The sequence below is a fragment of the Stenella coeruleoalba genome, assembly GCF_951394435.1.
Source record: "Stenella coeruleoalba genome assembly, chromosome: 4".
In the NCBI taxonomy this organism is placed as follows: domain Eukaryota; kingdom Metazoa; phylum Chordata; class Mammalia; order Artiodactyla; family Delphinidae; genus Stenella; species Stenella coeruleoalba.
In genome coordinates, this window is record NC_137149.1 from 145,808,965 (window position 1) to 145,830,672 (window position 21,708).

The window sequence follows — 21,708 nt, forward strand, 5'->3', positions numbered from 1 at the left end:
CAGTTTAATTAGGATAAGCTAAGAGAACTGTTTGACTGTGTAATCAGAAGTCACTATACCAAAACTGAAATTGTAGTTTACAGGTTGCATTTGCCTTCTGTTTTCAGCAAATGGCAGCGAGGTTCATATTAGCAATGTGCGATATGAAGATACAGGGGCATACACTTGTATCGCGAAAAATGAAGCAGGAGTGGATGAAGACATTTCTTCTCTTTTTGTGGAAGATTCTGCTAGAAAGACCCGTAAGTATTGAATACACACACACACACACACACACACACACACACACACACACACATCATACTCAACTTTACAAGTAAGTTTTTTCAAAAACAAAGACATCAGAAAACGCTGTGAAAAGAGCAATGCATAAAAAGAAAAAACAAGCAAACAAAAGCAGTTTTCATGTATAGGAAGGCTGGAATTCTTGAAATATTAAAAGGAGATTTAAGGATTAAATACAAGATTGTGAAACTTTCAGTATGACAACTAAAAGGATTTTGTTTCTTTGGCAAGTGTACATAAGATATGTTGGGTCCTGTCCTCCCATTTGCTCATATAGGAAATTAAATCCTTTGCAAACTCCTTCTCCCAAATGAGTTGGAATTCAAGGTCCTACAGTATAGCCAAGGAGCATTCTGTAGTTTTAATACATCAATCATTCTTTTTTTGAAGTTGCGTTGTAGTCCTGGCCCAGTGGCTGTACATCAGCCCTTCTTTGCAGCAGTCAGAGAAGTAAGCCACCTTGAGACACCTGCTGCCCCGGCACCAACACCACCCCATGGGCTATTCTCCTTTTATAGCTAGAAATCCTTTGTCATTGCTGTACCTGTCTTCTCGTTGTTTCATGAAGTTTTAACAAAAATGTACTGTCCTTTTTAAAAATTAGTACTTAGTGAAAGGGATATGGTGGCCTGGGATGCTAAAGATGGAATTTTGGTTACAGCTGAATTGTTTAGAACTCAAAGTACTCTTGTAGCATTTATCAAGTGAGCTCTCTATAGGCAAACACTCAGACATTTTCTTCCCCTGGTGCACATGTGCCACAGATGGCTGTTTTGGGATTGGGTCTGGATGTACTTGGAATGGCTATTTTCCTTGTCCCAGAGTCTTGCACCTGTCTGTACCGCCTATCAGTCTAAGTTTTTGCAGGGATCCTTATATTTTGAGGACCATTTACATATGCAATTCTCTGAGCCCAGTTTTTGGACGAGGTTAAAACATTGTCCCAGGAATCTTCTTATTCCTCTTTCAGTTGGTGAGTGCATGTAGATATGAGTGGATCCGATGAGGAAGTTGGGTCTTACCCAGGCCCTGACTACTGGTATATCTGTATCTATATTTCGTCTGGCTAGGACAACCATCATTATAAGCAAATACTTAAATATAAAATTCTTAAGGTGAAAAAAGAGAAAAGAAAACTGGATTTAATGACTAGATAAGGACCACCATAGTTTCTTTACCCCAATTTGCAATTCATTTCCTGTTAAAAATTAATTTTGGGTGACAAGTAATTGAAAACTTTAGTTTTCCTTGTCCTTCATGATGGTGCTGGTGAGACAGATTTTGCTTTCAACTCTGTATTTTAATTTTTATTTAATATTGGTCATGTAGTTTTCAACATATTTCTCTATTACAGAATTGAAACACCTAGCTATAGCTTCTTTAATCAGTGGATCACTATCTACCAGCATGTATATCTGAGAAACACTTTACTGGAAGATTTCATATAATTTTGTCATATAAATGCGTTAGTTTAATCATAAGCTGTTTATGAAATCATGTTTTCAGTTTATTTTACTTATCACCTTAAACTCTGACAGGTCAAAATAATGCATTTTAAATATTTATTTATTTATTTATGTCTGTGTTGGGTCTTAGTTGCAGTGCGTGGGCTTTCTCTAGTTGCAGCAAGCGGGGGCTACTCTTCGTTGCGGTGCGAGGGCTTCTCCTTGCGGTGGCTTCTCTTGTTGTGGAGCATGGGCGCTAGGCCCGCAGGCTCAGTAGTTGTGGCTCGCGGGCTCTAGAGCACAGGTTCAGTAGTTGTGGCGCATGGGCTTAGTTGCTCCGTGGCATGTGGGATCTTCCCAGACCAGGGCTTGAACCTGTGTCCCCTGCACTGGCCGGCAGATTCTTAACCACTGAGCCACCAGGGAAGTCCGAAAGGGATTTTGTTAGCAATATGCTGTTAAAATCAGAAATATTAATTTTATAAGACATAGCATTGCAGGCCTTACTACATCTATAGTTAATAGAACTTTCAAAGCCGTCTTATAATAAACAATACAAATGAAAGATTTGGAGGCTTTTGTTTTCTAACTCTGGAAGTGAAATATGTATAGGTATTAGTTATGCATTCAAATCATGTGACATTTTGAAGGATAAAGAGTGAAAATTAACAGATTTTAGTTTTGTAATTAATTAATGAATTTCGAAAAGGTACTTAACATAAGGCCTACCCTCTTAACACAAGGATACCGGCTTAACCCTCTTAAAGTTTTAAGTGTACAATATTGTATTGTTAACTACAGGACTAAGTTGCACAGCAGAGCTCTAAAATTTGTTTATCTTATATAACTACAACTTTATAACCATTGAACAACTCTTCATGTCTCCCTTCTCCCCTTCCCCTGACAATCACCTTGTATTTTCTACTTTTATGATTTTGACTCTTTTAGATACCTCATATAAGTATAATTACACAATATTTCTCCTTCTCTGACTCGCTTGTTTCAATGAGCATAACATCTTCCAGGTCCATCCATGTTGTTCCTTCTTTGTAAGACTGAATAATATTATATTGTATGAATATACAAAATTTTCTTTTTCCGTTGATTTGTTAATAGATATTTGGGTTGTGTCCATATCTTGGCTGTTGTGAGTAATGCTACAATTAACATGTGAGTGCAGCTATCTCTTTGATCCTGGTTCCAATTCTTTTGGAAATACACCCACAAATGGGATTGCTATATTATATGGTAGTTCTATTTTTAGCCTCCATAATGTTTTCCATAGTGGCTACACCATTTTACATGCCCACAGACAATGTGCAAAAGTTCCAGTTTCTCCATATCCTTGCCAATACTTTTATCTTTTGTTATTTTGATAATAGCTCTTCTAACCGGTATGAAGATAATATCTCATTGTGGTTTTGATTTGTATCCCTGATGATTAGTGATACAGAAAAAATTTTCATATGTCCATTGGCCATTTGTATGGCTTTGGGGAAATGTCTGTTCAACTCCTTTGCCATTTTTAAGTTGGGTTATTTTTTGCTATTGAGTTATTGGAGTTGCTTTTTTTTTGAAAATTAAATGCTTATCAGATATAAAGGATGAACATATTTTCTCCCATTCCATAGGTAGTTTATTTTCACTCTGCTGATTGTTTCTTTTGCTGTGCAGAAGCTTTTAAATTTGATACATTCTAACGGCTATTTTTGCTTTTGCTACTTGTGCTTTTGAGAAAATTATAGGTCAGTATCCCTGATGAACATAGGTACAAAATTTCTCAACAAGATATTAATGAACTGAATCCAGTGGCACATTAAAAAGAACATACACCATGATCAAATGGGATTTATCCCTGGGATTCAGGGATGGTTCAACATAAGGAGATCAGTACATGTGACTTGCACATTGACAGACTATAGGATAAAAATCACCTGACCATCCAGTAGATGCAAATAAAACATTTGAAACACCTTTTCATGATAAAAATACTTTGACAACACCCCTTTACAATAAAAATTCTCAACAACCTAGGTGTGGAAAGAATTTACGCCAACATAATTAAGGCCATATATTTTTAAGCCCACAGCTAACACCATACTCAATGGTTAAAAGCTGAAAAAAACTTTCCGCCTAAGATCAGGAACAAGACAAGGATACACACTCATACTTCTATTTGACATAATATTGGAAGTCCTAGCTGTAACAATTAGGCAAGCGTAAGAAATAAAAGGCATCCAAATCCAAAGAAGCAAAATTGTCTCTGCAGATGACATGATCTCATATAGAGAGAACCCTAAAGATGCCACAAAAAAAACCTGTTAGAACTAATACACATATTCAGCAAAATTTCAGGGTACAAAATCAACATATGAAAATCAGTTGTGTTTCTATACATTAACAATGTATATCTGAGAGGCAGTTAAGAAAGAAATTCCACTTACAAATGCATCAAAAAGAATAAAATACCTAGGAATAAATTTGACCAAAGAGGTGAAAGACGTGTACACTGAAAACTATAAGGAATTGATTAAAGAAATTGAACAAAACACAAATAAATGGAGAGATATTCTGTGCTCATAGATTGGAAGAATGAATACTCTTAAAATGTCAATACTAACCAAAGGGGTCTCTGATTCAATTCTATTTCCATCAAAATCTCAGTGGCATTTTACAGAAATAGAAACAATTCCTAAAATTCATATGAAACAAGAAAAGGTCCAGAATAACTGCAAAAATCTTGGAAAAGAAGAGCAAAGCTGGAGGAATCACACTTCCTGGTTTCAAAATATATTAAAAAACTATAGTCATTAAAACAGTATGATATTGGCATAAAGACAGGCATGTAGACTAATGGGACAGAAAAGAGAGCTCAGAAATAAATCCACACATATGCAGTCAACTAATCTGTGACAGGGGCTCCAGAATACATGTTTGCCAAAGGATAGTCTTTTCAAAAAATGGTGCCGGGAAACTGAGTGTCCACACATAGAAGAATGAAACTGAACATCCCATCTTTTACCATATACAAGAATCAACTCAAAATAGTTAAAGACTTAGGTATAAACCTGAAAATGTAAACCTCTTATAAGAAAACATAAGGGAAAACTTCATGACATTGCTTTTGGCAAAAAAAAAAAACAAAAAAAACAAATGGATTTTAGTTGTAACCCAGAAGTCTCAAGCATCACTAATTCATGTTTATATTCTATTATTTTGTAGGCATGCAAATACAGTTTCTTTGCAATAAAAATTTAACTCTCATTTAAATAAACAACTTTAACCTTTTTTTTTTTTTGGCATGTCGTGCAGCTTGGGGGATCTTAGTTCCCCACACAGGGATCGAACCTGGGCCCCTGCAGTGAAAGCGCCGAGTCCTAACCACTGGACTGCCAGGGAATTCCCTAAACTAATTTAATTTTTGTTAAATTTGTTTTCCACAAATTTGCGACACCATTATTAAGAACATATATATATATATATAGTTGTTAATGTGAAAATAGCCATTTTTAGAAACTAACACACATAATTAAAACCAGAATAAAGCTAAATAAGTAAACTAATTGAGTAGAATATTAGTAGTGATAAAAGAGAATGAACTGAAAATGTGAGACTGTCTAGTTGAAGGCAGTTTCCTTGGGATGTTTCCTAGTACTCAATAAATTGTCAGAATTCTGTATAACAATACCAAAATCAGGTGGCGAGCACATCAGGGAAAACTATAGCCTTTTCTAAGTCCTAACGTAGGAATTGCGCTGGTTTCTCTTCTAGTAATTCCGTGGAAAAAAGACTAATAATATTAATTATGCAAGTCACATTTGTATGTTGACAGATATTGTCAAAAAAACAGAGAAAACAGTCACGGACCCATCAATGATGACTTCACTCTTCTTATTTACACACATTAAAAATTACTGACTTATCCAAAATAATTTCAGAGGTCTTTTGTCCTTTTAGTTGTGTTAGGATACCACATACAGTTGACCCTTGAACAATGCAGTGTTTACGAGTGCCAACCGCCCTTGCAGTCAATAATCTGAGTAGAACTTTACAGTCTGTCCTATGTGTCTGTGGTTCCAGATCCACGGATTAAACCAACGGCGGGTCGTGTAGTATTGTAGTATGTATTTACTGAAAACAATCCCTGTATAAGTGGACCCGCACAATTCAATCGCATGTTGTTCAAGTGTCAACTGTATATTTAAAAAGCAGATCGGTCTAATAGAAGAGCATGAACTTTGGAGTAAGACATGAGTTAGAATAATTCCTCCACCGCATAATAGTCCTGTGATTTGGAGCTACTAGTTAGCATCTCTGAGCTTTAATGTCCTTATCTGTAATGCAGTATAAATACTAGCTCACTAAGGGTTTTCTGTATAGATAACTGTAAAGCACCCACCATAATGCTAGACATTATGCTGATTCTTGCTAATTTTCTGAAAATAATTACTTCTTGCTAGAAACATTGACAAAAATCATTTTTAATAAGACTGGAAAATCTAGTAATTGTTAGAAATCAGAGTTTCCAAAATGAATGATACATATACAGAGATATAGGTATAGAGAGAGATGGAGATGTGAGTGTATATTGACATCTATAGTATTATATATCCAAACATAAAATATTATATATCTTCATACTAAAAAATTGACTCTGCTGATAAGAATATAATTTTTCTTTTAATGTAGCTATTAAGATATTTTAAATAAAAAATATATATTTTGACACGGTCCACTTTTGCCAGAGTCAAAGCAAAAGCTACACTTTATTTCCCCTTTATGTTGGTCAATTTATATTCCTATTATACTAAAAAATTATTTTGTAAGGTGATTTTCTTCTGTTTTCTTTTTGAAGGATGCAGAGAAGTATTGAATCCCATGTAGACAGCAATCAAAAAGGGGAAAGATTTACAACTTTTGGGTCAAATGACACAACACGGATTTTGTTTGGCTACAGCTTCAGAGTAATTATCCAGCTATTTTCTGTATAATTGAGTTCTGATAGTGGCATCAACCACATTTTTTTCTTATACTATATTTCCTAGCAATATGATGCTGTTGAGAGAAAAATTCATGCAGAGCATCACAGGCCAGGGAGCTGATTTTTCTTGTACCTGAATCTTTGAAATGGAAAACCTTGAGTTACAGGCTTGTTGGCAAACCCTACTGGAATTTTTCTCATGTGACAAATTGAACTACAAGAAAATGCTGCAAAATAATATAATCTCCAGCTATATTAGGCTTAGGGTTTGATAACTAAGATTGGACAGAATGGTATACAGGGAGGATTTAAATGCAAAGAGCAGTAGAAATGGGCCCTAGACTGGTGCTTGTAACAGGGAGTAGAAGACAATTTGAAATAATGTGAGGGGATTTTAGGTAGAGGTACAACATTGTTTATTTGGAAACATCTTGCACATAGCATAAGCACTTAATACACTTCCATTTCCAATGGGAGGCAATTCCCAGATGATAACAATTTATCTTCAGAATTATGGTAAATTAAAAACAGAGTGCATGTAGGCTTCTCTGGAAAGCTTTTAAGCCTCTATGCGCATTAAGCCCTGGGCACAGGTTTTATGACACCTTGCTGGGATTTTAGTAAAGGATACGTTTAATCTAGCTTCTCAGAAATACTGGAATATAATATTCGAATATGTTAGACTAGTCTATATATATATTTTTTTTCATTGTCACAGGCAGTATTACATTGGAAATATTCAGCTATTGCTACATTCCTTAGTTTAGAAATAACTTCAATACATTAATATTGGTTGACTGTTATGAACTAAAATTCATTATGATTCTTTAAATGGATATTTTAAATCGGTTAGACTCTACAAGAAGATTACAAGAATGAACAAACTATATAAATATATAATGTTCCTATAAGTTAATAAGTATTATAAAAATATGACAAGTATAATTCACAATACACGGATTTAGAAATATGGTGAAATGTAGCCACTTGTACCTAAATATTTCAAAAGATATATGAATGTTTAAGAAGTATTTGCCTATTTTAGAAGTAGAGGAAAGGGTCTTAAAATAGATTAAAATATGGTATTTTTACATTTAAAGGCAGTTTAAGTATGATATCACAAACTTTGGAAATAGAACATATTCTGGTAATATGAACAAGTTAATTAACCTTTCTAGTCTTCATTTACTTTCTATTTTTAAAGAGTAGAGAAAATACTCCGAAATAGCAATTGTATAGGTTTAATGAGATCATTTACGTAGGATCTTATCAATGTCTACAGAGGCTAGGAAGTTAGTATAAACAAAGAATAGCATAGTCTATCAGGTATAGATGGACCCAAATGCACCAGTTATCAATTAATAATCATTTTTATACTCAACCAATATGAGTTAGGTAGAATAAATAGGAATTTGGAAAATCTATAGTTAAAGATATGGTGTGGACATCATAGCCAGGGTGATATTTTAATGCTGATAGTTACGAGCTAAGTGCTGGAATCCAAAAGAACCAAATAAAAACAGATATTTGAGAAAAATGAAATAAATCAATAAATGAAAATTATTGTTAATTTTTGTTTAACATTCACTGACTATTATTTAATAGAAGTACTATACTAAAAACACTTTAAAGCAGAGTGAACAATGCATATTTCTTTTGAAAAACCCAAAAAACTATTTGGTTAATATTTGTCACGACATTTACATATTAGTAAGCTTATTGTGAAATAAAACACACTTAGAATAATCAGACTCAAGTTGAGGTTAATCATGCTTGATAAGCATTTATTATTTTATGCGCTTTCATTACTTATCTTAAATGCTCATATTCAGGCTCTCAATTTGGCCAATGACATTGTCGCATCCTGTGAAGTAACTTGTTCATAAATCTTTTCATCTGTTGACCCAGACCATGGTGAAATGATCTGCTTTGTGGTTTCCATATCTGAAGGTTATATTTTCAAAATAGCATGCTTTTCAGTGTCATTAAATAGACCTGTTTCTAACGCATTGCCATTTTTGCCCAATAGTGGAGGCCTGTCTCTCATTTAACAAGATGCTACGTGATCTGAATGTCATCAGATTGACAAGTTTACAACAGTCATCAATAATCAGGGATCCCTTGCCTACAAAACAAAATATGACTCTAAGCTTCCTTATTTTGATTTATTTCCTCCATTTTGTCTACAGGACCTTGTATACCTTCAGTGGAATATTCCTGTATCTCATCTCATATTATACCATGTCAATTTGCCTAATTTATTTTATGATAGAAATAGGCAAGTAATGATGATATTTTATTTATATTTCTGCAGGCTTGCAGACTAAATAAGCTTATATACAGTGACAGTGCTGAGTATGAGGTCTCTATGAAACTTTTAGAAAACCTATATACTAATATTTTGTTGGTGGTGTTCAGGAGAAAACGTTAGGATTCACTTTGGTAATCCATAATTCCAGAGGTATTGCACTTGGTGAGTCCTTTGCAAAATAGCTGTGACAGGTAGCCCCCGATTTTCATAAATTCTATTTATGCCACTATCTTTTACTAAAGACCTACAAATACGTTAGTATCAGCTTTCGCTAACCAAAAGAAATCCTAAGAGGATCTTCTTTTCTAGTAAGAAAGGTGAAGAGCTAAAATCACGTCCAACCCGCTTTGCAGCAGCCCTGTAGAGGTTGGGAGCATCTGAGCTGGAAGGCTGGCACAGCCAAGCTCCTTCCCTGGAACCACACTCAGCATCATCTCAGCATCTCAGCATCAATCCCTCATAGCTGTGAATGGTGTCTGTGAGCATCTGTGCTTTACCTCCATTTATTTTGTGCCTCCCTTAGCAAGATGTGTCCTAAGGTAATTGCTTCTTCACTTTATAGCATTTTGGTTTGTGAAAGGTTTCACAGGAACCTTCTACTTTCGGATAGTGGGGAAACCTGTACTTAGGTTCAAGAGGTGAAAATTATCACTCAATGATTTTCTTAGAGTTCTCTGATATAGGAATTCTGTCAGAAAATGGTGTCAGTGTGTGAAGAGTTAATAAAACAAATGTGCTCTTCAAATTCCCAGGCTCCCACGTGAGGGGCTGAAGGGAGGTGCCTTCTTAACATTTTGTGAAATCTAATTGATGCCATACATTTTTATCAACTGTGTACAAAGAGCCCAGATTATACATCTGTGTGCCTATTATCCTCTGTTTGCCCAGATATCTGGGTTCTGATAAGAACTAATTGTTGTACGAATATGCCAGAAAGAGTGAGTCAGACAGTTTGATTACTGTTTATCTTCCTTATTTGCTCTATTTTCCAACTTTGTGTTCATTTCCATATTTGTGTTACATGCGAAATATTACTTTACATTTGAAATGTTATTAAATATGACATTTCTTAAAAGTCACTTTTCTAACTCATGCAGTAAAATTGTGTGCCAATTTAAATACAGTATCTTTCCCCTAAATTGATCTACTGTCTGTCTAATGCATACCTTTATAAATACTAAACTCTGGTATAAATAATAATAAAACTTTTGGAAACATTCTAATAGTACAATTTGAAGAGAAAATAAATTATTAGTGAATAAAATATTTGTTTTTGTCTGAAACATATGCTTATAGAAAGTCAAAATGTGTTCCTAGATATAGTTTGGATTCAGAAGACTAAGATTATACCATACAGTAAAGAAAAAAAGGAGTGTTATTTTCTAATGGAATTATCATAATGATATTCAAGTAAAGACTATATACATACATAATACATATATATCACATCCAATATTGTCTTAATTATGATTATACTAATATCAATATTAGAATATAATTTTAGGGGTATGTTTCAAAGGCAGAATAAACATCAGAAAAAATGTATGATTAGATTAAAATTAAGAAGTTCTAATCATAAGAATTTTCCCTCAAGATATTGCCTACCTAAAAAACTAATAAGAACTTAGTATCATAGATTAATCAATAGATAGATAGATAGTTATAGACGAAACAAACCAAAGAAAACTAGGCAGTAGTTTTAAAAAGACTTTTCAGACAGAAGGAAAGATGAAGTGCCAATATATATTATGAAAAGATGTTAATCCTCATTAGTTTTCAAGGAAACGCACTTTATAATCACAGAGAAGTGCCGTTTTTACGTCTCCCAGACACCAAAAAGTAAAAAGCTGCAAACCACCAAGACTTGATGTGATTTGGAAAAATAGGACTCAGTGTCCACTGCTAGAGGTAGTGTCAGTTTCACCTCCCTTTGGAAAGCACTTTAACATTTTCTGTTCGGATTTGCATATGCCTTGGAACCCAGCAATCACACATATTAGAGAAATATTGAATTGCCATGCATTCAGAAGTTATTTAAGAAGAACCTGCCACATACTTAATATTTTGCTATAATTTAGTTTCATTTTTATTTGTCTTTTAATTACTTCCGTATTTCCATGGTAACCGAACTAACTTAATTTAAATACTTTTTACAATGGCTGTAATTTGATTTATGTAATTTAAATGTGTGTGAAGTTGTTACATTCCCAAGTGCGCGAATACTATTTCAAGATTAATCCAAACTTATTTGTTTTCAATGTCTATTAGAAAAGGGATATTTATAAAATTTATAAAGTTAAGAGTTTTCATTGTAAGGGGAAGGTTTGTTCATTTGTGTTTTCACCTATGAAATATTCACTGAGGAAAGAACAAACACGCAAACAAACATGCTGCTAGCATATGGCTAGCACTGAATAAGACAACTCTGTACTTTCAGAAAGACTATAGTTTAGTGCAGTTAGAAGTAAAGGACAGCTGTAATACATGGTAGAATAACATAATTGTAACAGACATACAAGCCAAGTGCGATAGGATTGCAACCTCAGAATCATCAAATTCCAACTGAGTTGCACTGCATAATCTTTATTGAGGTAATGACATTTGAGCTAATATTTGGTGGCTGTAGCGATACCTCTACAGCTGGAGACTTAAAAGTATATCAACTCAGGGAAGAGTCATGAGCCCACATGGTGTGTTTTATTAACTTTATGTAATATACTCATAAAAAGATTTGCTGGGAATTTGCAATACATGGTGAGAATAAATTATTGGGTAGAACCAGATTAAGGGAGGTGTTGAACTTTGTGAATAGAAAAAGTCAAGTGAAGAGTCATTTACATGCTATATTTCTGCAAAGGTAAAAATTCTTTTCTACATAGTCATTATCTAGTGTTTAGATAAATATCACAGTAAGCACTTTTTGTTGCGTATCTCATTTTTAATATATAGTAGACATTTGAGTAATTTTTTTTTTTTACCTGAGCAGGATTAACCAAATTCAAATTGCCAACATGGTATGTAAGACCAACAGTCTTTTATGTTGACTATTTTAATCTCAAGACAGAATACGTTTTGTGCTGCTGGATACAACCCATGTGAGCATTCAGTATGAGTTGGACTGTCTTCCTCTACTCATTTTTTGAAAATTATTTCGCATAATGGCATTTCCCAAAAGATAGTGTTACTTGATTTATCAGCCTGTTTGAGCTTCTAAGAAGAAAACGTTCATAAAATATTATTTTTAATAAATAATCATATTAAAATAGTCAAGGACTAAAATTATGCCTTAGGCTGCTTGTGCCTATTAATTTGTATCCATTAAATTAGAGCAAAGTTAACACTGAAAAGATTCTATTTTAATAGTAGATAAGAGATAATCTACTGCCGACTTTATGCTTTTGTGGCCCCTGAGCAATGTTTACTTCATACCAATGGGTACAATGTTGGCCAGGACACAATTCTGGCTACAGAAACTCATCTGAAAACATTTTGTTAGATACATAAATAAGTGGATACTCTGCTCATTAATTTGTTTTTAGAACATTATTATTCTACTCCAGACTATTTGATTAGACTCATTTTTAGCACATGCTTGCTTTATTTTGCTTTTTTTAAATTAATTTTTATTGGAGTGTAGTTGCTTTACAATGTTGTGTTAGTTTCCACTGTACAGCTAATTGCTTTTTTTAAATTATTAGAGAAATTAACTCAGAGATATTGGTAGAAATAAAATTTTAATGGCTCCAGTATTCTGAGATACTTGGCACCATGTCTAGCACATAATAAGGGCTCAGTAAATGTTTCTGATTACTGATACTGTTATTATTCTGCTTCAATAATTTTAGCTTTAAATTTTTCTTAAATATGTTGAACAATGGATAAAAATTATGTAAATGGTAAAAATGGGTAAAAGTGAAAAATGCTAGGAATAGGACTATTCAAGAAAGTGTTACAGATGAAATATTTGATATTTGTTTTTAACAGCAAACTATTTTGAGGCTCAGATTTACTGAGGAATTGCTTATGCCTTTATGAGCATGTGTTGCAACTGCCGATTCGTTTACTCTTGTATCTTACGTAGTCTGTTACTCCTGTGAAGCTAAATTCCCTTCTTGAATCTCCTAGTCACATGAAAAATTGTATGCTCAAGTTGGAAAAAATGCCCTTGGAACAAACATTTCAGAGTTTCATTCAAATCTGATCATTTTCCTTTGATGTTCTTTCTTGTAGAGTGGGAAAGGTAAGTTTCATACGGAATGTTAGTAAAAAAATACATATACATATATAGGAGGGAAGCCTTTTTTTTTTTAAACATCTTTATTGGAGTATAATTGCTTTACAATGGTGTGCTAGTTGCTGCTTTATAACAAAGTGAGTCAGCTATACATATACATATGTTCCCATATCTCCTCCCTCTTGGGTCTCCCTCTCACCCTCCCTATCCCACCCCTCTAGGTGGTCACAAAGCACTGAGCTGATCTCCCTGTGCTATGCGGCTGCTTCCCGCTAGCTATCTGTTTTACGTTTGGTAGTGTATATATGTCCATGCCACTCTCTCACTTCGTCCCAGCTTACCCTTCCCCCTTCCCGTGTCTGTTATTTGTAGTGAGGTGGATGGACCTAGAGTCTGTCATACAGAGTGAAGTAAGAAAGAGAAAAACAAATACCGTATGCTAATACATATATATAGGGAAACCGTTTTTATATCACATTCTGGAAGTCATGCCTGACTGCATCTTATTTTCAAGAGTGAGCAATAATTAAAGGTTACACGTGTGGAGTCCCTGCGGTATCAGACGGCTTCAACTGAAAATGCTCTCATGTTTCAGTGCCAGCGTTCACTCTTCCCACAGCACAGCTGGCTACACTACTGCTACTTGGCCTAGTTTATTTCTCTTCCTGTCACTTCTCTCTGAGCATCTTTGACCCCATTCTCTTTTACTCTGTTGCAGTCACTACAGCTGCTGGAGTTTCACTGTTGTTTGTTCTGATCTTTTTTCAGTTCTGACAATGGAAGGAAGAAGGGCAGCTGGCATTGTTCTCTCTTACTAATACAGAATCTGTTTTGTGTTGGAGTGGGGATGGGAAAGGAGGGGAGAGAGGAAAGAATTAGAGGAGAACAGAATAGTTTATTCCTTTTTTAAATTTTTTTGTAATTGAAGTGTAGTTGATTTACAATATTGTGTTAGTCACAGGTTGTAAAGCAACTATACCCCAATTAAAAAGATAGTTTATTCCTTTTATGATTTTCCACCATTGTTTCTCCAGTGTAACAGTTTGAAGTAGCAGCTCCCAGGAGTAGCAATAAGGTTTCAGATTAAGAAGACGATACATGTTAAAGTAATATGGGCAGTAACTCCAGATTTCTAATCTTAATGTGTAGTGGTGGTTTCTTTACCTGGTTTTAGACACTGACGTCACTTCTTCATGTTTTAATTTTCCCTTCTAACGTGATGAGGAAGAATTTTGTTTCTCAATCTCATCTTCAGGCATTTAAAACCAGGGATGACAGTGTCTCACAGAGAAGGCTCCTGAAAGATTAGAGATTTAAAATCAGGTAGCAGGGCTTCCCTGGTGGTGCAGTGGATGAGAGTCCGCCTGCCGATGCAGGGGACGCAGGTTCGTGCCCCGGTCTGGGAAGATCCCCCATGCCGCGGAGCCACTGGTCCCGTGAGCCATGGCCGCGGAGCCTGTGCTCCGCAACAGGAGAGGCCACAACAGTGAAAGGCCCACGTACTGCAAAATAAATAAATAAATAAATAAAATCAGGTAGCATTATGACCAGGAGTTTTAATGGGACAACGTAAGAAGCAAAGAAAAAACAAAAATGAACAAATAAAAAACTGTGGATGACTTCAGACATTTTTCTGGTTTCACTATATTGTCATCCCTTTTTAAATACACTATTGTCTTTTTTTTTTTTACTTTCAAATTTAAAAAATTAAAAATTTTTAAGGTTACTTTCCATTTACAGTTATTACAAAATATTGATTATATCCCCTATGACGTATAGTACACCCTTGAGCCTATCTTACACCCAATGGTTTGTGCCTCTCACTTCCCCACCCCTATGTTGCCTCTCCCCACTGGTAACCACTAGTTTGTTCTCTATATCTGTGAGTCTGCTTCTTTTTGGTTATATTCACTAGTTTGTTGTATTTTTTAGATTCCACATATAAGTGACATCATGCAGTATTTGTCTTTCTCTGTCTCACTTATTTCACTTAGCATAATGCCTTCCAAGTCCATCAGTGTTGCTTAAAATGGCAAAATTTCATTCTCTTTATGGCTGAGTACTATTCCATTATATATGTACACCACATCCAGTCAGCTGTTGATGGACACTTAGGTTGCTTCCATATCTTGGCAACTGTAAATAATGGTGCTGTGCACATTGGGGTGCATGTAACTTTTCGAATTCCTTTTTGGTTTTTTTTGGATATATACCTGGGAGTGGAATTGCTGGGTTGTTTTGTAGTTCTATTTTTAGTGTTTTGAGAAATCTCTGTACAGTTTTCCAGAGTGGCTGCACCAATTTACATTCCCACCAACAGTGCACAAGGGTTCCCTTTTCTCCACACCCTCGCCAACATTTGTTATTTTTGTTCCTTTTCATGATAGCCTTTCTGACAAGTGTGAGTTAATATCTCATTGTGGTTTTGATTTGCATTTCCCTAATGACTAGAGACGTTGAGCATCTTTTCATGTGCCTGTTGGCCACCTGCATGTCTTCTTTGGAAAATTATCTATTCAATTCTTCTGCCCATTTTTTAATGTGGTTGCTTTTTGTTTGTTTGTTTTGATGTTGAGTTGTATGAACTATTTTTATATGTTGTATATTAATCCCTAATCGGTCATATCATTTGCAAATTAAAACACCATGAGTCTGACTTCATTCATCTAAATAATATGTTTTTAAAACATGTAGGTAAATTATAATAACTAGGGACCTCCCTGGTGGTCCAGTGGTTAAGACTTCATTTTCCAGTGCAGGTGGTGAGGGTTTGATCCCTGGTTGGGGAGCTAAGATCCCACAGGCCTCGCAGCCAAAAAACCAAACATAAAACAGAAGCAGTATTGTAAAAAATGCAATAAAGACTTTAAAAAATGGTCCACATCAAAAAAATATTTTAAAAAATCCTAATAACTAGGATACATCAAGAATTTTAGGAAAACAGAGTAGTAAGTGACAATGCCCTGAAAAGTTGAGAACCTAACAGCTTATGATGTCATTTTAAGCAGGACCTGCCATTTGCTCTCCACTAATGTGAGCAAAACAAAGAGACTAACGTCTTTTGAGTAAATACTACTTTCAGAATTATGTCAGATAGAAGAAAAATTATCCCAGAAAAAATAGTAAGAGAGACATCAGGCTACCATTGAATTGGCCTAATCCTATTCAACAAATGGCTCAATGAACAAGTTGGATGTGCTGTGTACAGCTAACGCATCTTGGGACCATCAGGATATTTTGTAATTTAAGATCACAAGTTCTTCCATGACTAAGCTGAAATTCCTTTATGAATGTCATTATTAGTTTGTAATTCTCCAATTAACATTTTTCCCTCAAAATTCTTACTATACAACACATATCTGGGTTCTCTATCATAAAATTGTATGAGAACAAAGACATATTTAAGGTACTTTGGAGAAGAAAATTTCAGTTCTAGGGTTAGCCATCCTTTTAATCCAACAATACGTGACCTTATTGCTGTAGGATGGGGATTTAACAGATTGAGAATGTCAGGTTTCACATTATTGTTTAACAGTGCCGAGCCTGGAGCTATTGTGTAAAAAGCAAATCAGAAGCAATGTGGAATTCACTTTGATCAACACAATGTAAACACTTGAACCAATTTTAAAAAGCAAATTGAATTTACTATGGAACTTGCCATTGGCCTGCTAATAAGCCCTTTCATATTTGAGAAAGAATGTCTGAAGGGGCATGTAAATATCTGTTCCTCCACGCTGTGTACACTCAAATGTTATACTGTTTCTCTGCAAGACAAGACAAGATATATAAGCCATATTACTGCTGCAAGTTGCTTCATTTTTGAGTCATAATATAAAGTTCTTATCTTTGAAGTTATGTTTATATGTATGTTTAGCAAAAATACATATTCATTTTCAAAAAAGTACATGTGCACTTATGTATATAAACATATGTGTTGTGTGTATACATACACTACTGTGTTTGTGTGTGTGTGCCCATGCCAGGCACTGTTCTAAGCAACTGAACATTTTTAGCTCGTTGAATGCTCATAAAATCTTCATACTGCCTGATTTTCTGTTCTATGTCATGCAATTTCTTTAGAAATCTGTTCCAAGAAGAAGTTAACCTCTGTTAACTTATAATCAGCTTGTTTTATGAGACATTGTATCATTTTCTACATGAACACTTTCTCAGGCAGCGTAAAGTCCAATATATTTTAAAATCTTGTGACGACTAATCTTGTGACGAAATTTCCAATGCTAAGGTTATGGCCTACTTCAGTGATTATGTTGTTAAGGTGTCTGCTGACTTTCATTGCCCTGTTTTATATCTGTTTTGTAATGTCTTTAGAGATAAGCAAATGTAACTGAATTATAAACTATATATTTAACCAGAATGCCTTAAATATCATGATATTTAATGCATTTGTGGATTATAATGTGTAATTTCCCTCTCAAAATATTTATCTAAAAATCTTCACTTACCTGAATGATAAATAACTTTTTAATGTAGCCAGTTTCCTTCAGAGAATGTATATCTTTTATTTTATACCATGTTTAAATATAATTAGATCCATATGTTAACATTGTATGTAATATAAATATATTAAATATGTATATTTGAATACATATTAAATAGTGGGGAGTTCAGAATAGGAGAGGGATAAAAATTGCTAGAAATAATACCCTTTTATAAAAACTGATATTCATTGCTACAGCTTTAAAGTCTACCATCTTTAATTATTTCTTTGCACATATGCTAATTAACATCCAAGTAGTCTTCTATTTTTCTAATAATTTTGTTCTCTCAAATGATAATAAAGAGAATCCTCTGGTAGCCCTAATGATAGGTTAGAATATACTTTTATGCAACTTTTTTTTTTTTTGCTACCTCTCTATTAATTTAATTTCTATAGGTATGATGATCTTGAGTTCTACTTAGGAGAACTAAGTACTTTATATATATAAAACATTATGTGCCATGTACTACTTAAAATGTGTGATAATCATTTTATTTTTCAAATTCTCTAATTCACCATGTGATGTATTTTCTAGATGAGGAAGTCAAAGCAAATGAGGAAGTAACTTTGCTTGCCATCTACCTAAAATAGCAGGGTGTATGAGTGAATTAGAAGGCAAAGTTGTTCTCTTATATATCTGCAGCTAATTACCCACAGTTGTTTAATAATGTCACTGTTTATTGTTTATCATGTAAAAACCACAGCCAGTCATTTGTATGAAGAATTCTCAAAATCGAGTCGCTTCCTGACAGTAGTAGGCTTAGCATTTCTATATGAAAAGAAGCTTAGGTCTTGGCAATCTGGCTAAGAGGAAGGTAGGTTTTCTTGATGTTTGCTTAGTAAGCAGTCTGTTACACTAACACTGAGTGGTGTCCAGCATAGTCCTAATGTTCCTCCTCTTCTGTTTCACTCACCCTTGTAGTCTCTTCCCACATTGAAACAGATCAGGTCTCCCTCTATCATAAATAAAGTAGGGTACAGGGGAAGGTGTATGGCTTTTGAAGACAGTTCATGAAGGGCATTATGGCTCTGCCTTGCTCTCTTGGATCACTTATTATGGAGAAAGCCAACTGCCAGCATAGGGGGACACTTAAGCAGCCTTGGGGTGAGTCCCAGAAGTAAACTAAAACCTCCTGCCAACAGCTGGCACCAAATTCCCAGCCATTCAAGTGAACCTGCATGGAAGTGGATCTTCCAGCCCAAGTCAAGCCTGCAGATGACTGAAGCCTCATGAGAAAGCCCAAGCCAGAGCGCCCCCTCTGGCCAAAAAAACCTCCATAAAGACATACATGCTTTTTGTTGTTTTAAGCCGCTGAGTTTGAGATACTTTCTTACTCATCATGTTATAACCACTGCAGACAATATGCTTACTTGGTTTGGCATTGGAAGGAAAGATGGGTACCATTTTCATTTGTTTCATGCAATAGCTTAACTCTTTGACATGGGAATAATTCTTTTAAAAAAAATACTGAAGTATAGTTGATTTACAGTCTTGTGTTGAATGTCTTCTGTACAGCAAAGTGACTCAGTTATATATATATATAACTGTTTCCATGTCTTGGCTATTGTAAATAGTGCTGTTATGAACATAGGGATGCATGTATCTTTTCAAATTATAGTTTTGTCTGGGTATATGCACAGTAGTGGGATGGCTGGATCATATGGCAACTCTATTTTTAGTTTTTCGAGGAACCTCCATACTGTTTTCCATAGTGGCTTCAACAATTTACAAACCCACCAACAGTGTAAGAGAGTTCCTTTTTCTCCAAACCCTCTCCAGCATTTATTATTTGTAGATTTTTAAAAGATAGCTATTCTGACTGTTGTGAGGTGGTACCTCATTGTTGCTTTGATTTGCATTTCTCTAATACTTAGTGTTGATGAATATCTTTCAATGTGCCTATTGGCCATCTGTATGTCTTCTTTGAAGACATATCTATTTAGGTCTTCTGTCCATTTTTTGATTGGCTTGTTTGTTTTTTTGTTATTGAGTTATAGGAGCTGTGTTTATAGTTTGCACATTAAGCCCTTGATGGTTGCATCATTTGCAAATATTTTCTCCCAGTCCATAGGTTGTCTTTTTGTTTTGTGGTTTCCTTTGCTGTGCAAAGCTTATAAGTTTGATTAGGTCCATTTGTTTATTTTTGCTTTTATTTCTATTGCTTTGCGGGATGGACCTAAGAAAACATTGTTATGATTTATGTTGGGGAATGGTTTGCCTATGTTTTCTGTTAGGAGTTTTATGATGTCTTGTCTTATATTTGTCTCGAAGCCATTTTGAGTTTATTTTCATGTATGGTGTGAAGGTGTGTTCTGACCTCAGTGATTTACATTTGGCTGTCCACCTTTTCCAACACCACTTGCTGAAGACACTGTCTTTTCTCCATTGTAGATTTTTGCCTCCTTTGTCGAAGACTAATTGTCCATAGGTGTATAAGTTTACTTCTGGGCTCTTTATTCTCTTCCATTCATCTGTATGTTTTTGTGCCAGTACCATGCTGTTTTGATTACTGTAGCTTTGTAGTATTGTCTGAAGTCTAGGAGGGTTATGCCTCCAGTTTTGTTCTTTTTGCTCACGATTGCTTTGGCAATTCTGGGTCTTTTAGTGTTCCATATACATTTTAGGAGTATTTGCTCTAGTCCTGTGAAATATGTCATAGGTTTTTTTAAATAGGTATTGCATTAAATCTTTAGATTGCTTTGGGTAATATAGCCATTTTAACAATATTAATTCTTCCAATCCAAGAGCACTGGATATCTTTCCATTTCTTTAAATCATCTTCAGTTCCCTTTATCTGTTTTTATAGTTCTCAGCGTATAAGTCTTTCACCTCCTTGGTGAGGTTCATTCCTAATTATTTTATTTTATTTTGATGGGATTGTAAAAGGGATTGTTTGTTTACATTCTCTTTCTGATATTTCATTGTTAGTGTAAAGAAATGAAACCGATTTCTTTATGTTAGTCTTGTATCCTGCTACCTTGTTGAATTCATTTATCAGTTCTAGTATTTTGTGTGGAGTCTTTAGGTTTTTCTATATATATTATCACATCACCTGTGTATAATGACAGTTCTACCTCTTGACATGGGAATAATTCTTACATTGTCTTGGTTTCAATCTGACTCACTTTGTCACCAGGAGTAGACTCTCTCTCTTTGGTTAAGTATAGGTTATTTAAAAATGGATGTGAATGTTGAACAGGCAATGTGAAGCAGTCAGAGATGTATCTGCATTCAGAACCTAGAAACCAACTTTACATAGACAACAGCTGAGACTCCTGCTTCTCCCATGTGTTGCATAGGTCTTCCTCCTGTTCACATCTAATTGAATCCTGATCTGCATGATCACAAATTATCACAGCCCTAATTCTATGTCATGGTGCCTTTTGCTATGCATTCTTACAATTCCAGTTCTCTGTACTCTTGGCTTTCTAACATGATTTCTTGATTCAAATTACACCCCCAAAAGAATATTATTATCCTATGTCATCACTTCATAGAATTTAAAACCATGGAGTCGTCTCTAGTTTCAGGTTGTATGCTTTAATGTAAGCTTGGCACTATAGCCTAATCAGATAATTCTAGACACTAGGTTGGGAATCTGTAGTCCTGGGAGAATCGTCTTCAGTCAGTGCTAAAAGAGTGACAGTTTTACTTAAAAGTGGGTTTGAATTTGGCATATGGCAGGCAGTGTATCTGGCATATCTTATATAGTTTCCATCCCCAAAATAGTATGTTTTAATGTCTCATTTCCTTCTCCATATGTACATTCAAAGAAATTTCAACTACCATGACACAAACCACACATTTTTTCAGATACATTAAATTTTTGTCTATATTTTCTTTTGCCGTTGCCCTTTTTCATTTGCCTTCTGAAGTTAAGTCAATTTTTTAAGTTCAAATGGAGAAACAGTCAATAAGACATCTAGCTAAAATGTTACACTTACATAAATGTA

At 34.7% G+C, this 21,708-nt stretch overlaps 1 protein-coding gene across 5 annotated transcripts in view; it reads left to right on the forward strand.

Moving 5' to 3' along the window:
• Positions 1 to 21,708, forward strand: part of FSTL5 (follistatin like 5) — a 1,111,808-nt gene that overhangs the window by 987,187 nt on the left and 102,913 nt on the right. For all 5 annotated transcript variants that reach the window (XM_079921028.1, XM_079921031.1, XM_079921029.1 and 2 more), the window contains one exon: positions 108 to 242. In XM_079921028.1, the coding sequence (XP_079777154.1) occupies positions 108 to 242 (135 nt within the window). The remainder of the gene's footprint in view (positions 1 to 107; positions 243 to 21,708) is intronic.